This window comes from Macrobrachium rosenbergii, chromosome 58 (genome assembly GCF_040412425.1).
Source record: "Macrobrachium rosenbergii isolate ZJJX-2024 chromosome 58, ASM4041242v1, whole genome shotgun sequence".
NCBI classification, from domain to species: Eukaryota; Metazoa; Arthropoda; class Malacostraca; order Decapoda; family Palaemonidae; genus Macrobrachium; species Macrobrachium rosenbergii.
In genome coordinates, this window is record NC_089798.1 from 5,683,627 (window position 1) to 5,706,151 (window position 22,525).

Sequence of the window (22,525 nt, forward strand, 5' to 3'; positions counted from 1 at the left end):
AAACCATAAGTCCGCACTGCACAACCCTAAAATCTACTAAGTACAGTATGTGTTGTCAGGCAGATTTATTCTTAAACAGCATCCTCACACTTCCAAAATTGTGAAGTATTCGCTAGGCATTATATATGAATGTCATGCCTTTTTTTGGCACCCACCTTGATAAGTCTGGCATCATGGCTTTTATTTTTTTAGGAACTTTGGCTACAAAATCCGGCTAATTTTTTTAGAATTGGGCTACCTTATGTTCAGCGATTCTGAAGTTTTAATTTCATTATAAAACCTGTTCAAAGTTAGGCCTATGGATCTAGATGATTGTCCCTTGGTAAAACAAAGTATTAAATTTTTTAATAAGCATACGTCTGTTCATACCCCACAATCCATCAAATTAATTTTAATATTCAGACAGATATTGGCATAATTCATATCGGAACCCAGTGCAACTCTAAGCAATGTGGTTTCATTTCCGTTTTGCCAGCTGGCAGAAGATAATCCTTTCAAACATATTTTCGTGTTCAAGAGTAGTCAAATGGAAAATCGGTGTTCTGCAAATGTGTTAATACCCTGCATTAATATCCACACTATGATCAGTTTGAGCTTAAGTAATTACATCATAGGTCTAATTTTAAAAACTTGTCTCAATTTGTCAATACAAAACATTGGCTCCGAAGGAAATCAGCTGCCAAAGGGCAACCTTTTCCATGAAAAAGTCAGCATATTGCTCCCTTTTCTCTGCAGCATCATGCATTGCTAGCAGCAAATTGTAACAACTACTTGCCCAGATGTAAACACGTTTATTCCCAACCCCCGTGTAAACTGCTTAAGAGAGGCACAGCAGCCAGAGAGAGAGAGAGAGAGAGAGAGAGAGAGAGAGAGAGAGAGAGAGAGAGACTTGGTTTTACGTAGGTTTGGTGTGTATCGAGTATTTGGAAACTATAACTTTTCGACGGCCATTATAAAGTAATATATATATATATATATATATATATATATATATATATATATATATATATATATATATATATATATATATATATATATATATATATATATAAAAATAAAAATAAAAGTGAGAAATACTGTACATAGCCGCCGACGGGCAACAAGCAAACAGGCAAGAAAAGAACGGGTCGCGTAGACGTGTTGGCTAAAGATGCAACCACTTGATAAAATGTGGAAAAAAGAATTGTTACGCAACTCTTCCCGGTCGGTTTATTAAAGTCCGTCCCCGTCCCATGATTGAAGAGCAGCATACCCTCTCTCTCCCTGGAGCCCTTCAGTCCAACACACCTTGCAACGACAATCTATTTCCTTTGTTTACGAGACGAGGATTCGCTAAACCCCTAAAGCGGTACCTACGCAGTCGAAACAACTTTGCACCTTTCCCTTTCCTTTCCCTTTCTCTTTTCCGCACAAAACCAAACTTAATGTCTACATTCAAGTTCAGGCCAAGAGGTTATCATAAAGATCCGACTTCCTCTCGCCATGGGGAAGAAAGGTGAGGGGGACAGAAGAATGGGGAGTGGGTAAAGTGGGAACAGACTCGAGGGGATGAGACAGGGTGAGGGGAAGAAGCAGAAGAGGTCATTTCACCAATCCCTGAGAGAGAGAGAGAGAGAGAGAGAGAGAGAGAGAAGCGACCAGAGAATCTACCACTTCGGGGAGAGAGCATGAGTGAGTGTGCTGACGGGGATGACGCCAGCGGATCGATAGCCGTTCCCTTACCAACCAACCACCCCTCAGAACGCCCCGAAACACCCACTGCATCTCTCTCTCTCTCTCTCTCTCTCTCTTGTCCTTGGGCTTTCCTCGTTTACTCAGTAGTTAAATTCCCCTCCTGTCCCGATGATCAGGCGAATATATCCCCATTGTACCTTAAATCCGATCTTCGTATCCATTTCAAAGTCTCAAGGTCTAGACAAACTTTGATATTTTACCTAATTAATCGCCTTCTATAAAGGACAACAGAGCCCAGACTGAAACACATGACCAAAATTATTACACGAAGCTAAAAATCGCAAAAAAGGATCACTGTAACATTCTAACTTTTTTTTTTACTATTCATCCAAAAAGTACACTATCGAGTAAAATCTCTGTATAAGAATATATCGAAGAGCACATTAAGAATAAATTCTCAAAACACTAAATGTGCAATTAACAGTCTAAGGTTTAAAGAGGAAAGAATGCGGGAAAATGTCAACCACTATTCATGAAAGCTCATTTGAATATTAACAAAACACAGTTCTCATCTCTTAGGCTAAAGAATTCAGATGCTAGGCGGTTCCCAGGATGAGACGGTCACAAAGGACGCAACCTCCACCGCTATACGCCGTCTGCAAGTGAACCCCCCCTTCTCCCCACCACCACCACCGATATACGCCGTCTGCGAGTGGAACCCCATACCCCCTCCCCAAACAAACCACCACCACTACCACCATGAGCGTCCCGAACTCAAACGCGTATCGCCAATGTACTCGCGCGCTTGTCGGACAATTCGTGATGCCAATAATGCTGCCCTTCCCAATAATCGTCCAAGGCAACTTTTGCTCGCGGTTCGTTTCCCCCCATATTTGACGTGACAGAAATGGTTATTCTATAAACAATGTAATAGTTTAAGGGAAGGGATTTTAGTAGGATTCTTAAGCTTACCATTTCAACGTTTCTGGTAACAATTCCATTCAACAGCACAAAAATAGCAATAAAAATAACTTGCTGAAAATAACCTCATCCAAGTTTAATTAGTGCTTGCATTCGAAAATACAGCAGGTAAAAAAAAAAAAAATGCAACAATAACAAAATGCGCCGAAGAAACCAGTTTTCTGTACAGCCGCTACAGCGTATAATCAAGGCCACCGGAAATAGATCCATCTTTCGGTGGTCTCGGTATAATGCTGTATGAGTCGCGGCCCATGAAACTTTAACCATGGCCCGGTGGTGGCCTTTCCTATAACGTTGCCAGAAGCACGATTATCGCTAACTTTAACCTTAAATAAAATAAAAACTACTGAGGCTAGAGGGCTGCAATTTAGTATGTTTGATGATTGGAGGGTGGATGATCAACATAGCAATTTGTAGCCCTCTAGCCTTAATAGTTTTTAAGATCTGAGGGCAAACAGAAAAAGTGCGGACAGAATCAAGTTCAGACGGACAGACGAAGCCGGCACAATAGTTTTCTTTTACAGAAAACTAAAAACCTGATTTTAAAAAAGATTCTTGGGGATTGAAACAGAGACAAGCAACATCGCATACTAAAGTAAGCGTTACACCAAATTTCAAGCTCGGCATTTGCAGAAACACAATCACAAGGGAATTTACCAGTAGGCTATCCACTGAGAGCAATTTCAAAGCCAACTATCACAAGTGAAGCAGAGTAACAAGAACGAAAAATAAACTCAATTAAGTTAATACTTCAAAGGTGCGACAACAATAACATATGTCAAAACACTGAACAGAAAAAAGCAGCCCACTTTCTTCAATGGCATTCTGGAAAGAAAAAGAAAAGGCCCGGGCACCTTTCAGCATTAGCATGGATTTCTACTGTAAGAACAGGAAGAGGGGTTGGGGGCCGCATTTATTAAGGCGGGGCTGTGGGTTTAGAAGGACGAAAAGGTGCTCGCATCCTCAGTGACCTTGAAAAGATTCCTACTCTGGGGTGAAGTGGTAGGAGGAAGGTAGGAGGCCCTATCACAAACAATACTTTTAAAGGTGAACTAACAAACTCACATCGTGTATTATCACACCTGAACAACATCAAAGTAAAATTAAGCCTAATCCACATTCTACTCGTTACCCTCACAGAAAAGCAGTTTCAATAAAAAAAAAGGCGAACTGACACATGAAAATGACTTGACGAACAATTAAATGGACAATAAATACCAATGCCTCAAGGGGAAAAAATCTCCCTGCCACCAATAATAAGAAAAACTTCACCACAATCCATTTCTGAAAACACAGGCACAAACGATTATAAAAGAGATTCTCCCCGAATACTTGAATTTCATTCCCGGTGGGGCTTTCAAAAGCCTCGTGTCACAAATTTGGATGAAAACAACAACTATAATAAAAAGGGGGTGAATGAACCAACGACATCAAACGTCCTACGTATGATACAATGAGGGGAAGAGAGGGAGAGTGGAGGGGGAAGAGGAGGAGGAGGGGTGGAGGCAGTTCCCCTTTACGAGCAGGTGAAACCAGGTAACACGTTTTAAAGGGACGTTCCACCTGCCGTCAATAAAGGCACAAGACCAAAGACCCTTGTTTGCAAAGGACACCGACTTCTCGCGGTCTATCTCATTATTTACGAAAAAGTTTTTAAAGGTCAGTCACGGTTTTACGGAAGGGCGGGCATGGATCCATTTTATCAACACAATAAATGACCTTTCTCAATCCGTACAGTCTTCTGGTATAACTGTTCTAACTTGGCGCGCCTTGCCAATGGTTTTCCTGAGATTTAATTTTGTCTAATTTACATTCACGATTACCGATATCATCCATCATAAAATCCCCAGGGAATGGTGTGCCTGAGAGAATCCCAAAACTGGTATTTGATGAAACTAACAAAGGAGAATTTTTGACCATTTTAAAGGCAAAAACACTAACCCCTGTAAGCTGTTTTTCCACACAAATATTCGTATGATAGCGTAACTTGGAAGTATAAATGAACAATAACTTGGCAATACAATAATCTGCGTTGGATGAGAAAACAGCCAATGAGTAAAGCAGCAAACCAAGTTGACTCAGATTTCGTCACAAGAGAAGGATTACACTCCTTATACAGAAACGTGATAAATTCCGAACCTAATACCACATTGACACAACATACCAGAAACACTGCATTTCGTCTGAGAGAAAAAAAATTGGAAAATGGCGAATCTTTAATATAATTTCTCATCCAGGTCTCCAAAATATCGACCATCCGGGAGATGGGCGGAGGCCTTAAAGAAGTGTGGAATTTAGCACTAATGAACAATACACTACCAACCCTCATACTCGACCACTTCACTTATACAGACAGTTTTCTATGAATCTTGAATCTGTCCTATCCAAAAGGGCCAAGCCAGTCTCTGACGCAATAGTATGTTATTGATGACAAATTTTTCATTCGCAGGAATTTGGAGTGCTGGATACAGTTACTAAGTAAAATTTTCCTACCCGGCATTTAATGTCTGGTCTCAAATACAATTTTACGTATTTTCCAAGATTATTACTATGAATGATTATATAACACTTACCATATCCATGTGCTAATGGTTTAATTAATATAATTTTGGACATCGTTTACTGAAATCGTGCGGTTTTCAGGGTCATTTCCAAAACAGGTTTAAATTTCACCCCAAAAAATTAACGCATTAATTCCCGATTTCGTTAACCACTGGTTAGAGACAATCACAGAAAATGGCTCCTGTTTCTTTCCCATTGCAAACTACCCGTTTAGCTCCATTTTACCTGCAACTCCCGCGTTGGTGTTAGTGTACCTGAAACCTGAAATATTCTTTAAAAAATGCTACCTGATAATACTTCTATGCCAACTGGAAACTATACTAATAAAGCTCTGGCGAAATTTATTTGAATTCTTCCTTTATTCTAACTGGTCACTATACAAATAAAACTTGGTCCTTTTTCCATGTCTTCAGCTTTAATGCGGCGAAAGGGCAAGAACACAAGTCAAAATGGGGCTCCATGTTATCTTTACTGCTCGTAAATAATTAGAACACCTTTTCCTCTAGAGCAAGTATACAGTATGACGGCTTCCACGTAATGAACGATCTTCTTTTTATTTTAAATTGTTAAATCAACGTTAATATCCCGTAAACTAGTTAAAATCATTCAGACTGAAAAACCTCTTAATTGAACGCACACCGACACGTCAAACTGTCATTTAACTCACGAAAAATAATACAATTATTAAAGACATTGCATTCCCACCATCTGAGATGCGTGCTTTCACAAACCGGAAGGACATGGAAATCAGCCAAATGAATATTAGAAAAAAATTAGTATGAATGAAAAGAAGGATGACTCGGTAACTTTTACCCTTTCTCTTGGCAGAAACGAGTTCCAGCAGGATATGACCTTGAGTGCGCGTACGCGCCAGTAAGTCGGGAGGGGCAGCGCAATCTGGTGTTACAAAGTTCAGTGTGATATTTTGTGCAGCCTATGGCATGCAGTACGAAAGCATTTCTTCTTAAAAAAAATAACATAATAAATAAAAAGCGTTCCTTAGGCTTCCAGCCACGAGTTGTCAGCCTTTTACTTTTCACCATTTCTCTTGGGCCTCATGTCGCATGGCCTGGCCAACTACTCTTTAACAAGCAAGGATTTTCACCACATATAAGAAAAGAAACTTCGGACAGGAATTAGGAATGCCTAGAAATGTGACTCTCTGGCTACTTCCTTTACTCGATAGCGAAAATGGCAATAATGATGTATGCAAAATGGCAATTAACTCTTTCAAACAACTTCGTGCATATTTTTTTTAAACAGTAGTTTATATCCTATTTATTCGTTTTTTGCCTATCACAAAATGTTTGATAAACTGAGCTTAATTGAAACGAAAAAAACATCATTAAAAGTATTTAATCCTGGCCATGAAATTTTAATGTAACGGCCCAGGATGCTTAATATTTTGATAATTATTTACTTCAAAGTCCTTAGAACTAGTCCGTACGCAAAAGACTATGACGCCGGACGAGAAATAAAAAGTCATATTGTTCACAGATTTGCTGCAGGAGCATATTTCTTCCATGTGCTGAATAACTCATAAGTCCGCTCATTTGGTTCAGAGGTACCAGAAAAAATGTCTATACTTTTATTTAATGGTAAGTAAATAAGCGCAACATTCTACGAAAACAATGATTCACATACTTCATTTTCAATATGATAACTGCACGGTTTGGATGTAGAATGCTTTATAAATACCTTTATCGATTTTTACTTTTTATTTTCAGCATTCTCTTTAGAATGCACAAAATCCAAAATGTTTGGTAAACATATAGCAGAAATATGGTTTCTTTAATCATTTTATAATTTGAAGGCAGCCAAGCATTACGAAAACTAACGAGTGGGTATATACTGTAATGTAAACATGGATCCTAACAACTAAACAGGACCAGTCCAGCACCAACAGCCTTTTTTTTTTTCTTTTTATACGAGGATCCTGAGCCATACATCAGAGGAAGGATCTCATTTCGACATACCGGTATTAAACAATCCTATATTTCCTTCGATATTCCAAAGCTAGAATAATAGTGGTAACCGAAGATTTTCGAATTTAACGAATAATAATAATAATAATAATAATAATAATAATAATAATAACAATAATCAGGATAAGAATTGCATTCCTTGACAAAACTTTCTACAAGTTTAAGTAAAACCAATGCACAGACCTTAAAATGATATAATTGCAATGAATAAAAACTGAAACTTTCAGAACTAACTTACCCGATTGTTCAATATAACAATAAATAAATATATTACCCTACTAATATTCAATATATTCACACAAAAGCATACAAATCATAAAATACAGTCTAGCAAGCAAACTTAACATCTAGAATGACCAACAACTAAGGAAAGCAGAATAATAAACCCAAGCATATAACCTTAAGATAAGTAATGCTGGAGTGAATTAACATAAGCCTCTAAAAACGTAGACTTTCAAATGTACGGGGCTGGGGCGCCTCTGCTCAATGGTTCGTTCTCTTCCACAATGGGTTGGAAGAATCAATCATTACATTTCCTATTTACACTATTTAGTACCGCGGCTGAATTATTCAAGTGGCTTGGTAAGGTTACAAATCCAATCGCTGAGAAAATCTCCTAAATCAAATTTAGCCCTTTCCAAGACTTTTAATAGGAATGATTTTTTTTAATGTTCCACGTAGCTGTGCTAATACTGTATAGATTGTGCCTCACATCATGGAATGTTCAAGTAAGTACCCCCCCAAAGTTTATCAAAACCGTAAATATATATAAAACATTACTTTAGCAGAATAAGCCAGTCCAGTATATCAGAAAGTCTTTAAAAGGCAACCATCTACTTCTTAAACTACTCTTAATACACTGATAAGCTAAAGATCTGTGATGACGACCATTCATTGACTACGTAAGGACATGATGCATTACTTGAAGTGTGCAAAAGCAAATTTTTGAAATAGCACACTGAAAACAAACAACATAAATTTGATTCCATTGCAGTTAAAACAAAAATCAAGACTTTGAGAGCAAAATAAAGTTAAAAAAGTTTTTGTTCACTAATATAAATGATCCAATGTCTTTCAGCTATTCAGTATACTAACCTTACGATGCTATAGAATTAATTCAAAGGTCGAGGGGTGTTGGGGAAGCAGGAAGGGCAAGGGAAAGGACTTCACTGAATGAACTGATAAGAATTTTCCTGAGCAAGCTTTAATTCACTTGACGAAAGAATTCCAAATTCCATCAAAGATAACACGGAGGTGAGTGCAAGTATTTTAAAGCAAAAATTCTTTCCGGAGAGCTTTCATATACAGCAAGGGAACACGTGAACCATTAACTCAAGTGAGGTAATGCTTCTTCGTGTATGGGCCCTCGCCAAACTTCCGGATTAAGAATAGAAAGAAATGAAATAGAGGCTCATGAGGAGGAGGAACGCGTCAGTAGGGAGTTTTAGGGAAGGGATGGGATGAATGGTTGCGTTAGTGATGGAGTGGGGAAGGGCACAGAGGGGCCAACGAAAGTAGTAGATCTCGCACCTGACTCACCTGTGACCTTGTCTCTTATTAGTTTACACGACTCGAGCTCGCCTATGGAAGAGAAAAGTGACCGTATCTCCTCTTGAGTCATGTTCTGCGGGAGGTAGTTGACAATGAGGTTTGTTTTGGACTCCTCAATATGGCCACTCTGAGAGGAGTTGGAGGAGGCAGTGCCATTCTGAGTCGTACATCCATCCATGCCGTTCATCATCCCGCTCATCCACGTTTCGACGCTGACCTTAAAAGTGCTGCTGTTATTCGTAGCACATCCAGACGGGACGGTGGCCACATCACGAAATCAAGATGAAACCGATGACACCAGTCATGATGACGATGATGCAGAACAGAGCGGAGCAGCAGCAGCAGCAGCACAAGAACCACGTAGTGGAGGGGGGAGAAAAGAGAACCGTGATAGCGTCAATGAAGCAATTCATATGTTATGTTTCAAGAGTTTTATATCAATGAATCAACAGCAAAATATTAAATCAACAGTTGTATATCAATAAGCCAACAACAGAGTAAAAATAATGGTAATACTGGATAAGTTAAATATGTGCAGAGAATTCTGATTTACTGCTATATTAAGGAAAGAAATATAAAACCTTAAAATACAATTTGATCCATAATACATTTGTAATTTTCTAGTCTTGACGCAGTGGAAGGTTTTTTTTTTTTTTTTTTTCAAGTACAAGTAAGGTCTAAGCAACTAAATTTAGTATTAAACTCTTCACAGAGAAAAAGACGAAGCAAAAATATAATTCACTTGGAAAGTCCAACACAAACAAACTGAAGCAACCAACATCACACTATAAAACAAAATTAACCCTCTTCTTTTACTTTCAAAATATCAGATTAAAATTTTCTCCTATGCTACCAATGAATGGCTTGCACCGATTTTCTTCAAAACTCCGTTTCAAAAGATTAACCGATGAACACCGTGAAAATCTCGAAATTGACCTCTTTGAATAAACTTATGTCGATGCCACCAGAAAGTTAGAACACTTGCTAAAATCAAGTTACAGTGTGAATAGAAAAACATGTACCACACACAACATTCATCATATGAATATAAATATAAATATATATATATATATATATATATATATATATATATATATATATATATATATATATATATATATATATATATATATATATATATATATATATACATATGTAGAGAGAGAGAGAGAGAGAGAGAGAGAGAGAGAGAGAGAGAGAGAGAGAGAGAGAGAAGAGAGAGAGAGAAGGGAAGATGGTTATATAATAATGAAAAATTTTGAATGTCACGGGATGCAGAATAAATGTATATACATCTGTAGTGGATTTGTTTAATCAGAAATGCGAAAATGGGAGACGGGGGGGAGAAATAAAATGTTTCAATTCGAGGACAGGACTGGTAAGATTCACTACGGCATAAGAAAACATTGTAATAGCTAATGTATTTGCCCCATGTAAGGAAAAAAATAGCAAAATGTTTTGGAAGGAGTTTGCTCAATGCCCAGCTATGCTTGATGTTCCAGAAAGGTGGTTGTGCTTGTTGGTTTAAGTGCAAATGTAGATGACAGAGAAAGAGATTGCATTCTCAGTAGTTGTGGAGCGCCTGGAGTCAACAGAATATAGTTTTGTCGAAATATGTTTGGAAAGTGGCTTTGCTATTGAAAATACATGGTTCCGAAAAATTTTGCCAACATATACGGGAAAATGATGATGAAAAGTTTGATCCATATCTTAAACCATTAGATGGAAGAACACACCGATAGATAATGAGATGAGGAGTAGCTGAAGGTAAATTTTATCATTATTTAATTAAGAGAAAGTTTGTAAGGTGTGAATATGCGATCATAAATAATTCAGCAAAATAGGTTAATACGGTATGGAGGGAATGAGAACATAAAAGGAGAAATTGGAAGAATTTTGGGCTATGGTTTACGACAAGGTGGTGGAAGGAACAGATGAGGAGTTTGCAAAATTCATCGATGGGGTAAAACAGACAGCCAGAGGTGTCTGCAGGTATTCGAGGGTATAGAGGAGAGAAAGTGGTTTGGTATAAGTGTGCCAGAGACAAGAGTGCATCTGTTTCCTTGGGTGTGATGTGAGAACTTATGGAAAGGACAGTTGATGTAAAAGTTATATAGGCTTAAAAATTAAATGTGAATGATGCGCGGACGGCGATGTTTGCAGCTGCTACAGTACTGATTAGGGCTCGAGGAAAGAAACTACAGAAACTAGAACTAGAAGGGGAGTTTCTATGTTTCTTCAGGTTGGGAAAGTTTAGTGCATGTGAGCAAGAGTAAGGTTATGAGGAAATCAAGAACACAGAAAAATGAATGTTAAAAAAACGCGATGTAAGAACGAAAGTGGTAAGTGGAAAGTTTGTACTGTTACTTTGGAGCAGATATAAAATGCTGGAATGAAGCAAAGGACTAGGGAGAGATTATCGAGGCAACTCTCCTCTGTGAGTGAAGAGTGTATGTAGAATGCATATGTAGAATGCAAACTAAAAAAAAAAAAAGTTGAAGCTGCTGAGATTAATTGTTTGCACATAATAAGTTGCGCAGAATTGAAATGGCTAGATATTTGCAGATCCATAGAAATAGTAAAAAGAAAAAAAAAGTTAGTATCGACCCCTTTCTTCGAGATGGTCTACTCATGTACAAATACAGAGGGATACGTAAGTGATATATGTATAAAATCCAGAAGTCTTACGAGGGATAAGATATAGTGTGTATGAAGTCCAATGCACTGTGTATAAACCGGCTAATGTTGCTAGTATAGGAGGGCAAGAGAATAAGAGAGACTGATATTGTGTAAAAATGAGTGAAACAAGGATGTATGTCTTCACGATTGTTGAATATATTGATGGATGGAGTCAAGCGAGAAGTCAGAGAAAGGACAGCAGATGTGACGAGGTTTGTGGGCTTATATATATATATATATATATATATATATATATATATATATATATATATATATATATATATATATATATATATATATATATATATACACATGCATGAATCTCCATGAAAAAAAGCCAAAAGGCCATAAATTGCTTAATTTTATATTGAAAATGACAGTGAACCATACTACACACCCTCTGCCGTAATCTCCTTCTTTGAAAAAAATAGTTTTGGTCATAGTTTGAGGAACAGATACTACTTTACATTCAAATGCTGTAGCTAGCTAATATCAAAGAACCTGATAAGGGGGTTTCCCCCTTTTGAGATACATCGAGCTAGTAAACGAAAACTATGTCAATCAAAACCACAATACTTGAAAAATCACAGCTGCACTTTTATTAATTACTGTAATATATTTTACACACGTCAGAGACATCATTCCAAAACAAGAAATAATTACATTTACAACGCAAACTAAACCCACCATGGTTGACAACACTTTCCTCTTCCAGACAGTGAGTGCTTCACTGCAAGGCTTCCGAAAGATTTCACCCACACTAACTAGAAACCTTTTCTCGTTACATTTTAAGTATCGTGCAAATGTAAGGAATGTGAGCTCTGACGCTTTTAACCCCTTTTTGAAGTGATGAAACTGACATATTTGGAAGTCCTCGATTTCCTTAATAAAAATATGACTAACTTCAATCATGAAACATCTCACTTCATTACATCTTCGATCAGCATTTATTTAACAACGACGTCAAAATCTGAAGACTGTAATTAAACTTCCAACTAAAACTTAATACAATCCAGGAAGCAATGTCAACAGGACTTAACCAACCCGCAAGTGGAAATAATGTTTGGCCTTTCTACCCAGACCAAAAAGGACCATTTGACCTTTGATATTCTCCCACCGTCAGAGCCTATCCATCACAAGACTTAGGCACTGAACTTCTAGACCTTTACCTGAATGGAAGCATAAAAAACTACGCAGTAGTTATTACACGTTGGAAATGATATTTTGCAAGCAGCTGAATCACCGTAATTGTACGTTAACAGGTATATGTCTTTTTAAAATCAGAAATTTCCTAAAGGTAACACTAGTTTCAATAAGAAAAAGTTAAAACAAGATAGGCCCTGTGAGTATGAGTGTCTCAAGATCTTTGTATTCTACGTTAAGTCACATCACAGGAACGTTAAGGATAACCATTCTCGTTTAAGACAAGTTAACATACTCCATGCTTAATAAAATATGATACCAACAACATCGTCGAAAACTATAATTGCAAGAAGCCAAAAATGTTGCCATATATATATATATATATATATATATATATATATATATATATATATATATATATATATATATATATATATATATATATACACACACACACACACACACATACATACATACATGCATCGTAACGCCTTTAAGGTTTATGTCAAGACTGAAGACCTATCTTCCTCATGACGGAATGATTTGCAGTGGACAAAATATTATAATAATTATATTATATATATATATATATATATATATATATATATATATATATATATATATATATATAAAATATATATATATAAAATACATATGATAAATGACATGATAATAATTGGTTGCCTACATGAATGAGGCACGGGCCAAGCAATGTTTCCACTTCTCTTTTTAAGCAAACAAAACAATGATCCAAACCTGCTCAAAGCCCCCCACCAGGACGACTCCAATCAGCTGTCGAAGGCCGGCATGAAACAGTAAATATACTTACGCTAAGGTTCAGGCTGGACTAAAATTGAGAGGGAGCTGGGAGAAGGATATGCAAAAGAATGAAGGAAACGGAATCGTGTGGGCAAAAACGAAGCGAACTTGTATGGAAAGTTCAATATGAAATTGCATGCGAGTACGCGAGCGCGTCTATTTATATGTTTCTATTGTATAGGCCCAAATCCTTTTTTTATTCCTTGAACTAATCGTCTAACAAAAGTTTTGTCTGGTAAAAAAAAAAAAAAAAAAAAAAAATCATGGAAACTGAAGAAGTCCCTAAGACGTAATACACTACATGATTATGAAGAGCATTATAAAAGCTGAAATTGGTTGAGTGAAACGGTATAATTCCTACGAAAAGACGAAACTAGTTTAAATAGATTGTTTATCTTCATCATTAATTTTACTCGTTCGAGATACTATATTTTTTTTTAACAAGAACGTACTCTTTAAATAAGAATTGGAACCCCAGTTTCTGTGATTAGAACTAGAGAAACGAAGACCTCACTTTCGGAGTTCTAACCCAACATCAGTCAAGTCACACTTTCATTCGCAAAAACACACACACACACACACACACACACTCTCTCTCTCTCTCTCTGTCTCTCCACTGAAAAAGATTCCATAAATAGATCACTCATACATGACGTCAAACTCCCGCCTGTCACACTGAAAATGAGATGACCAAACCTTAACAGACAGAAAGGCGCTTCGACTCCGCCCTTCACTCAAAGCCAGCACCTTCCATTAATTAACATTAAACAATTTCTGATGCAGTTTACTTTCATTTGAAATTTTCCAAGGAACCATTAATCATGTGTTGCATAGGACAAACAACTCACTGATAAAACTACTGCGAGTTCCTTAGTAAATGAACTACCGGTACTTTGAGAATAGGATTTGATTGACCGCCCCCCCCCACCAATAAAAGGCTTTCTTATCCCAAATTTCGCCCAAGAAAGAACACTGAATCTATACTAAGATTTCTTAAAAGTGAGTGAACTGTCGGTACTCTTAACAATTAGAGAACTTCGCGTAAAAATGCACGAAAGAAGTATATGGACTCATCCCGAATGCGATCATGGATGATCACTTCACCTCTCTCTCTCTCTCTCTCTCTCTCTCTCTCTCTCTCTCTCTCCACGCAGCTAACAGATCTAAACGTAACTGTACACTTCCTGAAAGTCCTTAATCCGTACTGCTACAAATGGTGTGCATATTGTAACGTCTTCGACGACACCTATAGGGTTTCCAGTTGTATCTAGCAAAAACCACGCACTTAGCTGTCTCTTCCTTCTCTCGTTCATCTTAAACGAGAGTGAGTGTGTGGGAGATAGCTAGGAGGAGGGAGACAGAGAGAGAAAACTTACTTTTGTTCTGGTACGAAACTTTTCATGACAATACTCGCGGGAGAGGTTTTGAATTCACATCTTCCATTACTTCAAATGGGCGTGTACTTCAATCATTACATATCTAAGGAAAAGACAAACCTTATTCCTCCTCAGGAATCCTTTTTCGCCCAGAAACCAATAGTAATCTTAGCTGAATACATACCCTTGCCAAGAAACTGTGAAAGCACTATCTCTTTCTGTTTCCTTCCACAATCGCTGAGATTACGCATTTACCCAATCTAATTATCTGATCGTCCTCCAACACAATTAGATTCGTTACCGAGAACTTCTATCGCAATGCTTCGCTTCTACTGACATTTGAAGCACTCCTTATTTCCATAGTCTAATATTCGATCCCAAAAACGTTCCTATTCCTAGCCTGTTTTTTGATGGGCATTTCCCCTTTCTTAAGCAATGATGCTTTGTTACCTCAACTTGAATCAAATTTGATAACACCAAACAAAGTAATATTACAAGTTACCTCAACTGACCGCAAAGTTTAAACGAAAGTTAAGAATGGGTGAATACGGGCATTACCCTATCCTTACAGTTCCGAGTAGGTGAAAGGCTGCCCGATCTGGCGAGTATACGGTTATGCAGAGAATACAAAATTGTAAGTAATTAAATTTATCTACGATGGCGGTCACTAGATAAAGGGAGAATGTGAAGGTCATACAAAGTTTATACTGGTCAGGGCATAACAGCCTACCTTACTTGGATCCGTGTTTTATATTTTGGGCCTTGCCCAGGTACAGACACCGCGAGGGTCATTCTGTGTCGTAATAATATGTCAAGAAATGGCTTTGGAGATGGCAGGTCATTCTTTCAATATCAACTGTTTAAAAGATTAAGGAAAAAGACTGATAGTTTGCATAAAATAAAACCGAAGCTAAATACAAAACCCTAAACATTATATAATTCATTTTTAATGGAATGCTGCCATCGACGACAATACAAGGGAAGGTGTGCCAGAATGTGCTCTGTCGCTCTATCGCAGTACGTACTCAAGGTGCACCCATTTTCTCCATAATGACCTGATGGCGGAAAAACGGGAAGAAGTCGAAGTTATTTAAAAATACAAAACTATTTTTTAAACGAATCGGAAGACCACAAAGCACACATCTACCGGTAAATATTCTCAGCAAACTTATTAAACACTTACATTCTCTCTCTCTCTCTCTCTCTCTCTCTCTCTCTCATATATATATATATATATATATATATATATATATATATATATATATATATATATATATATATAAAATCTATCTCAGAAGTATTCAAAAACACCATTTCGTCGGTAAGAGTGCTACTCTTGATATAAAATCAAGACTGAGATCGATGCACTGCTCGACCACTCTTGGACAAAGATGCAACTAAAAATCATTATACTGTAGAGTATTTCTTAAAATGATTCATAATACTAGGCAAGACTGCTAATACAACTTTTTTTCAGCTCACTGTCTGCATGCTGAACCACCTGAGCATATTCTGTGAATGACTTCAAAGCCAACATAACATTCAACAAGTAATCATCAAAAGAAAAATCAGCTCCAGGAAAAAAATCCGAAGTCCGTTTCATGTGAATTAATCAACCGTGTAGCCAAATGAACGAAAGTGACATTATTAATGAACTTTTCTTTGTCTCGCAAGAGCTGCTATCCAATCCCGACACCAGCCCTTCCCCTTCCACTCAAAAAGACAGACGCACAAGGCAATATACTGGGCGTAGTTGACTACACTGCAGCCAAAGCGCTGATGTATCCACAAAAAAACACACTCACAAAACGCCTTTTATGTTGTTCCCTTTGGTGACACCATAACCTCTGAGTTGGCTCTCAAGCACTATTTCTAGTGAATAAATCACTGCCCTTCGACAACTGATAAGAATTAGGTATCAAAAATTATTTATAAATAAACAAATTAAAGCGACGGAGTTTAATGGCCGAGAGAATTACTCGGAGGCACATGTTCGTGAGTAGTAGATGGGTACCGGGAGGAGGAGGAGCAGGCCAGGGACCAAGGTTTGGAAGAGAATATCGGCTACAGCGGCGTCGGTGGCATGGCGGTCACGTGCTTGGTTGCCATAGTAACGGCAAATAGCTCCCTCGCGTTGCTTGGCGACGCCTAGCCTCGGCACTGCACTGACGACTGAAGACGAGAACTTAGGGAAAACTCTCTCTCTCTCTCTCTCTCTCTCTCTCTCTCTCTCTCCTTGAATTATTTCAACGGGCTGTACACTTCACTTCGTAACTAGTGCCACGCTTCGTCTGACCACAATGTGAAGTTGATACCTGGGAAGTTAAACTCGGAGAAAACTTCTGAGAAGACTTTGCATACCTGATTATAAGCTCACGTTATATCCTCGTTTGAGTTGACGTACAACCAACAAGCATCTCAATTATGACAAGTTTTTAACAAAATCAGTAGACAAATACATAACAGAAACCATCCAGCATGGTAGGCTAACATATATCCTAAGAGGCAGCAAACAACATTCTTGTCATAAACTTCATGAACGTCTAGGGAAGCTTCTGTGTTCCCAAAATAGCCTACCCTTTGGTCAAGTACTTGACAGACTGTGATGTTTTGGAAATGTGCTGGAAACCTCCAAGAGACAGACAAAAACGCCGCCATCATACCCGCTTCCCTGCCTTAGTATCGTACAGTTTAAAACGACTAAGAACACTTGCTCAAAATAACACCATACCTGTGACTTATTGATTTTTAATAAAAACTGCGCTATAATAATAATAATAATAATAATAATAATAATAATAATAATAATAATAATAATAATAATAATAAAAGGTTTCTTGATCGCAATATGAAACAAATCTTCCTGCTAATAAGGCGATCCTGCCAGGCGAAATTTTATCACATTTACATCTTTTTCCAATGATTCATCAGATATTATATCACCATCTTTGCGGTATATGAAATGGAAATACCCCTTGAACTCTACCAACTCACTTTTCAACCAAAATGACCCAAGAAAAAACTCCCAAAGAACAAAATAATCTTATGCCTGTAACGGATGCTTTCCTAAATACTAGGATGATCAAGGAAGAGAAAATAAATAATGCTGATAACCGGATGATCAAGTTGGTTGAGGGACAAGACAAAACTACGGCTTAGGGGTGCAACAGGCCAGCCGAAGTTGCATTGCAGTCAGTCAGGCACAACCGGCAACCTTTCTCTTTAAACAACTTCCGCTTGAAACATCACTTAAGAAAACTAAGCTAACGACATGTTAAATAGCTGATACAAGAAAGCACTGTGCGCATGCACAACATCATTTCTATCAAGACCCATACGAGTTTCACTGGAAAAATTTCAATTGGCATGCTGGAAAAAAATAAAAAACTCATTACAGGGGTCACGTACGGGATCCTACCAGAGGTAAAACTTCTCATTGGTAATTTCAGTACTACAAGAATGACAACTACTTTCAGACGACACCATTTCACACAAGCATTTTTATGAGAAAACAAATGTTAAATTTCTTCATGTCCCAGTCTTCAGTACACAATCTAACGGCTACACACACATCAGTATGGAATGTAATCAGTTCATGAAATGAAATCATATGCTGCTCAACTCTTTCAAGAAACCAATCAAAGAATCAGACGAATAATAAAGTGAAGACTATTGCTAAATCTTGATTTCTTTTGTCGAGTCTCAGCAGTATTTTTCACATTGAAAAAAATAGGTCATTCGGTTAAAATATAGAAAGCAAGAGGTCTTCGCGAACAAAAGACCATAAGAAGAAAAAATCTTTGTATGTATACATACTGAGCGTTAACTCCAATTGTTACACTGTCATACTCGGAAAACAACTGATGTATCATATCGATTTAGTTTATTTCTCATTTAATCAATGTATAGAAGAAACGTTAAAATCATAATAAACATTATCAACATCTGCATCTATATGCTAAAAAAAATAAAAGCTCTGTATTTCCAATTAGTAACGCAAGAAGCAGAAGGCAACTGACTCGAAAGGCTGGTTTCACGAGACTCGAATGGAAGTTCAACTCCTAGTGAAATGAGTATGGAATCTTCCATAGATTTTCTGGACACGCATAATGCAGTATTAGTATTCCATAAATAGCTCGTGAGACAGAGGTAATTTACATTAGTTATCTACCATGAATTCTGCTAAGTGACAAGTCAGTATAGGCATTGGACAAAAACCTTCAATACTTCGGTTTTCTGACATTTACCACAAATCAATATTCATCTTATCGGAGTAACATGCCAAAAATTATGAAGAAATTTCAGTAATCCACAAGCTTGTGGTAGAAAGATAAATGTTCCCTTTTAAATTTATTCCAAAACTGGCAGTTTTGTTGCTGAACAGATTCTCTCTCTCTCTAAAAAAGTGAGACCCTGTGTGAGGAGTAAAGTTTTCCTATTCTAGCCCAATCCTAAAGAAAAAGCGAAAAAGGACTCGAGATATGGAAAATAAAGAAAATGGGGTAACCCTGAGAATGCAACTTACCCACCTGTGAACGTTATGAGAAAATGGGAAAACAAAATTCCAACTATGGAGAAAGAGGAAAGAAAGTAACCGACGAATGAGCTTAGCCACAAAGGCGTCGCACTTAAACGCATCAGGGATGTTAAAATCTTATAGTCAAGCACATCCGAGGTTTTGAACAACTTTCAGTTCCCTCCAATTGATACTCTAAAAACGTTACATTGACATGAAAACCACCAAGGCGATTTCTTTTTGAGTTTCCACTTCAAGTTTTATTTTATTTTATTTTATTTTATTTATTTATTTATTTTTTGTAGAATTGTCAAAGATAAAATGTCAACTTTTTTTGCTGCGTTATAAAGCACAACCTACAAACTAGATCAAATACCAGCGTAATCAGATAATTTCGTAAGCCTGATGAGCATTTGCAGTATACTTGGGTTTTTCAAAATCGTTCCAATCCCTCGTCTTTTGGTCACCACCTACTTTCGCATTATCGGCCTTTTTTTTTAAATTTGCAAACTTCCTCAAGGTACTTATCCACTGAACTACGATAGGAGAAGCCACGGCCTCTAGTTACTACAGGAACAACATACATATTATAGGAATAACAAGCAATGCTATTATTCAGAGTACACTGGAAACATACTTCAATTTAACATACGTACACCATTACCTAAGTATGGGAGAAACATGACTTGACGTCATGAAATCGCTTCTCGTTATGCGAGGGCTGATGGTAGATCTATGCATCTGCTTCCTAATATAGTCATGAACAGAAGCAAATGTTGCATGATTTCCTTTCTTTTACGCTTGAAAATACGCTCTTAGAGCGAATAATTAAAATTTACGTAGCCTAAAATTGTAAACAACATTCAGAAAAAAGCACCTATTAGTAACGGCAATAAATTTCACCTGGATACGAAACGCAACTTCTTCAAAACCAAATATAACACGAAACAACAACAATGCCCCAATTACTATTCACACCTTTAACAGATTTTGATTAACGGCCTTTGGGAAGGGTCCGACGACATGCCGCGTCATTAAACGTTTCATCCGGAAAGCAAAATTGAAAGAGATCTCAATTTAATCAATTAAATAATGGGAAAAGTGTGTCATCTATACAGAAGAGATGCCTCTTGGAAAGAACAGTGATGGAACACGAAAGCAACCAGCAACCGTAGCTAATGAAACCTGAGAATTAAAAGGATGGGCCAGTTGGTATAGAAGGCCAATAACCAGACCCAAGTCTACTGGTGTCTTGGCTACAAAATATTCATATTTCATGAACAGAACGGAGATTCTGGATACTTGGTGTCATGAACATTGTATAATTCGTGTCACAAATGAGAAACAACACCCAAGCCCATGAATTATGCATTTAATAATCTTTTCCTTAATAAAGAGGTTTAATGAAAATATAAAACTGAAATTTTCACCAATACCTTCGTTATTTACAGCAACATAAACTATCACTTACGGTAGGGAGGCAAAATACTGATGCAACTGAACGACAGCAAAATGTGGCACCAATTAGTGACGAATGCTCAAGCTGAAATTTACGTCACTTCCCGTTAGCTAAAGTTAAAGCAACAGGAAAGGAAAAACAATGCCGAACATCTGAAATATGAAAACAAAGTGGCTACTTACACAAAACAGCTGCTAAAAGAGGGTCCGATATTCTTTGTCCCAAATGTTTAGCTCGGTGCAACGTTTAAAAAGATAAAAGACTCCTATTCACTCTGTACAACAGACAAATACGCACGCGCAGAGAGAGAGAGAGAGAGAGAGAGAGAGAGAGAGAGAGAGAGAGAGAGAGAGAGAGACTTGCTAGATTGCGCAAACCATAAACAATGCATTATCCGTATCTCTGAATAAGACAAAATAGCAATATGCAGTGTGCAATTACTGCTTCGAAAAAGCCGCGCACACAAACCGAATAAAAATTAACCATCCATACTAAGAAGTCACTAAGTTAAAAACACGAACAAACTAGGCAAACCAATTACCACTTAAAAATAATCGGAACCAAAATTTACATTTTTCTTATAAGGTCTTTTCACATTTAACTCGATAACCATTCGATATGGGGCATGACGGCTTTACAAATCCAATAACGTCATAATGAATTTTAACGTCTAAGATGAAACTTTGGAGGCAAATTCGTAACATGAACAATTAATGTTGTGATGTAGCACAAAATGAAACCAACCGTAATACTTCCCAATATCTGAAACACATTAAAATCTTTCAATGAATCAGAACCAGTTTTTCCCCCTCAAATCCTGCAAATCTATAAATACCATTAAATCACCACCTACGTTAAACATTAACTGCACAAAAATGATCACATTCAGTTCTTGGCACTCCATACAGTACACTTGAATTTAAGCACTTTGATTTTATAAACCTATATAAACTTTAAGAATATAAAAATTACCAAGGCCAACATCTATTTAGAGCTCAAAAGATTTTTCCGATTTAAGCGCGATGCATTAAGTAGCAGTCAATCACGTACTGCATTCAGCTTAGCAACAAATTCAAGTCCCCAAAAAAAAAAATTAAATAAATAAATAAAAATACCCATTACTGCTAATAACACCTCTTGCTACTCGAAACATCAAAACACCACTAACAGAGTAGCTTGAAGCGATCGTTCAAAACATCACAAGAGAATTAATGAACGCAAAAGTGATATAGGCTACCACACCAGAGGCATATGACACTAATGGCAATCAGCTGATTTTCCAACCAAAGAACACGCTCCCGCCTACCAACGCAGATCAGAGTTGGGACTTTATCCGGTTAATCTCTTACACGCCATTTTCTTCTGGATTGAAGTAAAATAGCAAGGAATGCATGAAAAAAAAAACGACGAACACAAGCTCTCATAAACCTCTTATATATGTATGATTTATGCAGCATGAGAATCACCGATACAGACACACCATGAGTCACCCATGGAAGGTATCATCGACAGACACTAATACAACGTATTATCAAACGTGATACATATTTAGATTGGTCTTCAATCAATTCTTCGACGCGTTAAACATACCAGTTCCAATTCTGGCAAAATCAAAGCAATATCGCCTTTGTTTACTATCAGGAGGCAAACAAGAGAGAGACACGTACCTTCGGTAAGAAAATTTACTTATTTCAAATAAGGTTTGCTACATTCATAACTATTCAAGTAACGAAACAGAAACACAAGTTCACTGGCTAAAAATGCTTCATTTAACAGCCAT

At 37.3% G+C, this 22,525-nt stretch overlaps 1 protein-coding gene across 50 annotated transcripts in view; it reads right to left on the bottom strand.

The window, feature by feature from the left end:
* LOC136837228 (ELAV-like protein 2) overlaps positions 1-22,525 on the bottom strand; it is a 324,912-nt gene that overhangs the window by 121,359 nt on the left and 181,028 nt on the right. For 19 of the 50 annotated variants that reach the window (XM_067101948.1, XM_067101935.1, XM_067101929.1 and 16 more), the window contains one exon: positions 8,733-8,983. In XM_067101948.1, coding sequence (XP_066958049.1) covers positions 8,733-8,952 — 220 coding nt within the window. In that variant the 5' untranslated portion in view covers positions 8,953-8,983. The remainder of the gene's footprint in view (positions 1-8,732; positions 8,984-22,525) is intronic. The other 31 variants (XM_067101962.1, XM_067101953.1, XM_067101966.1 and 28 more) reach the window with 3 other exon arrangements.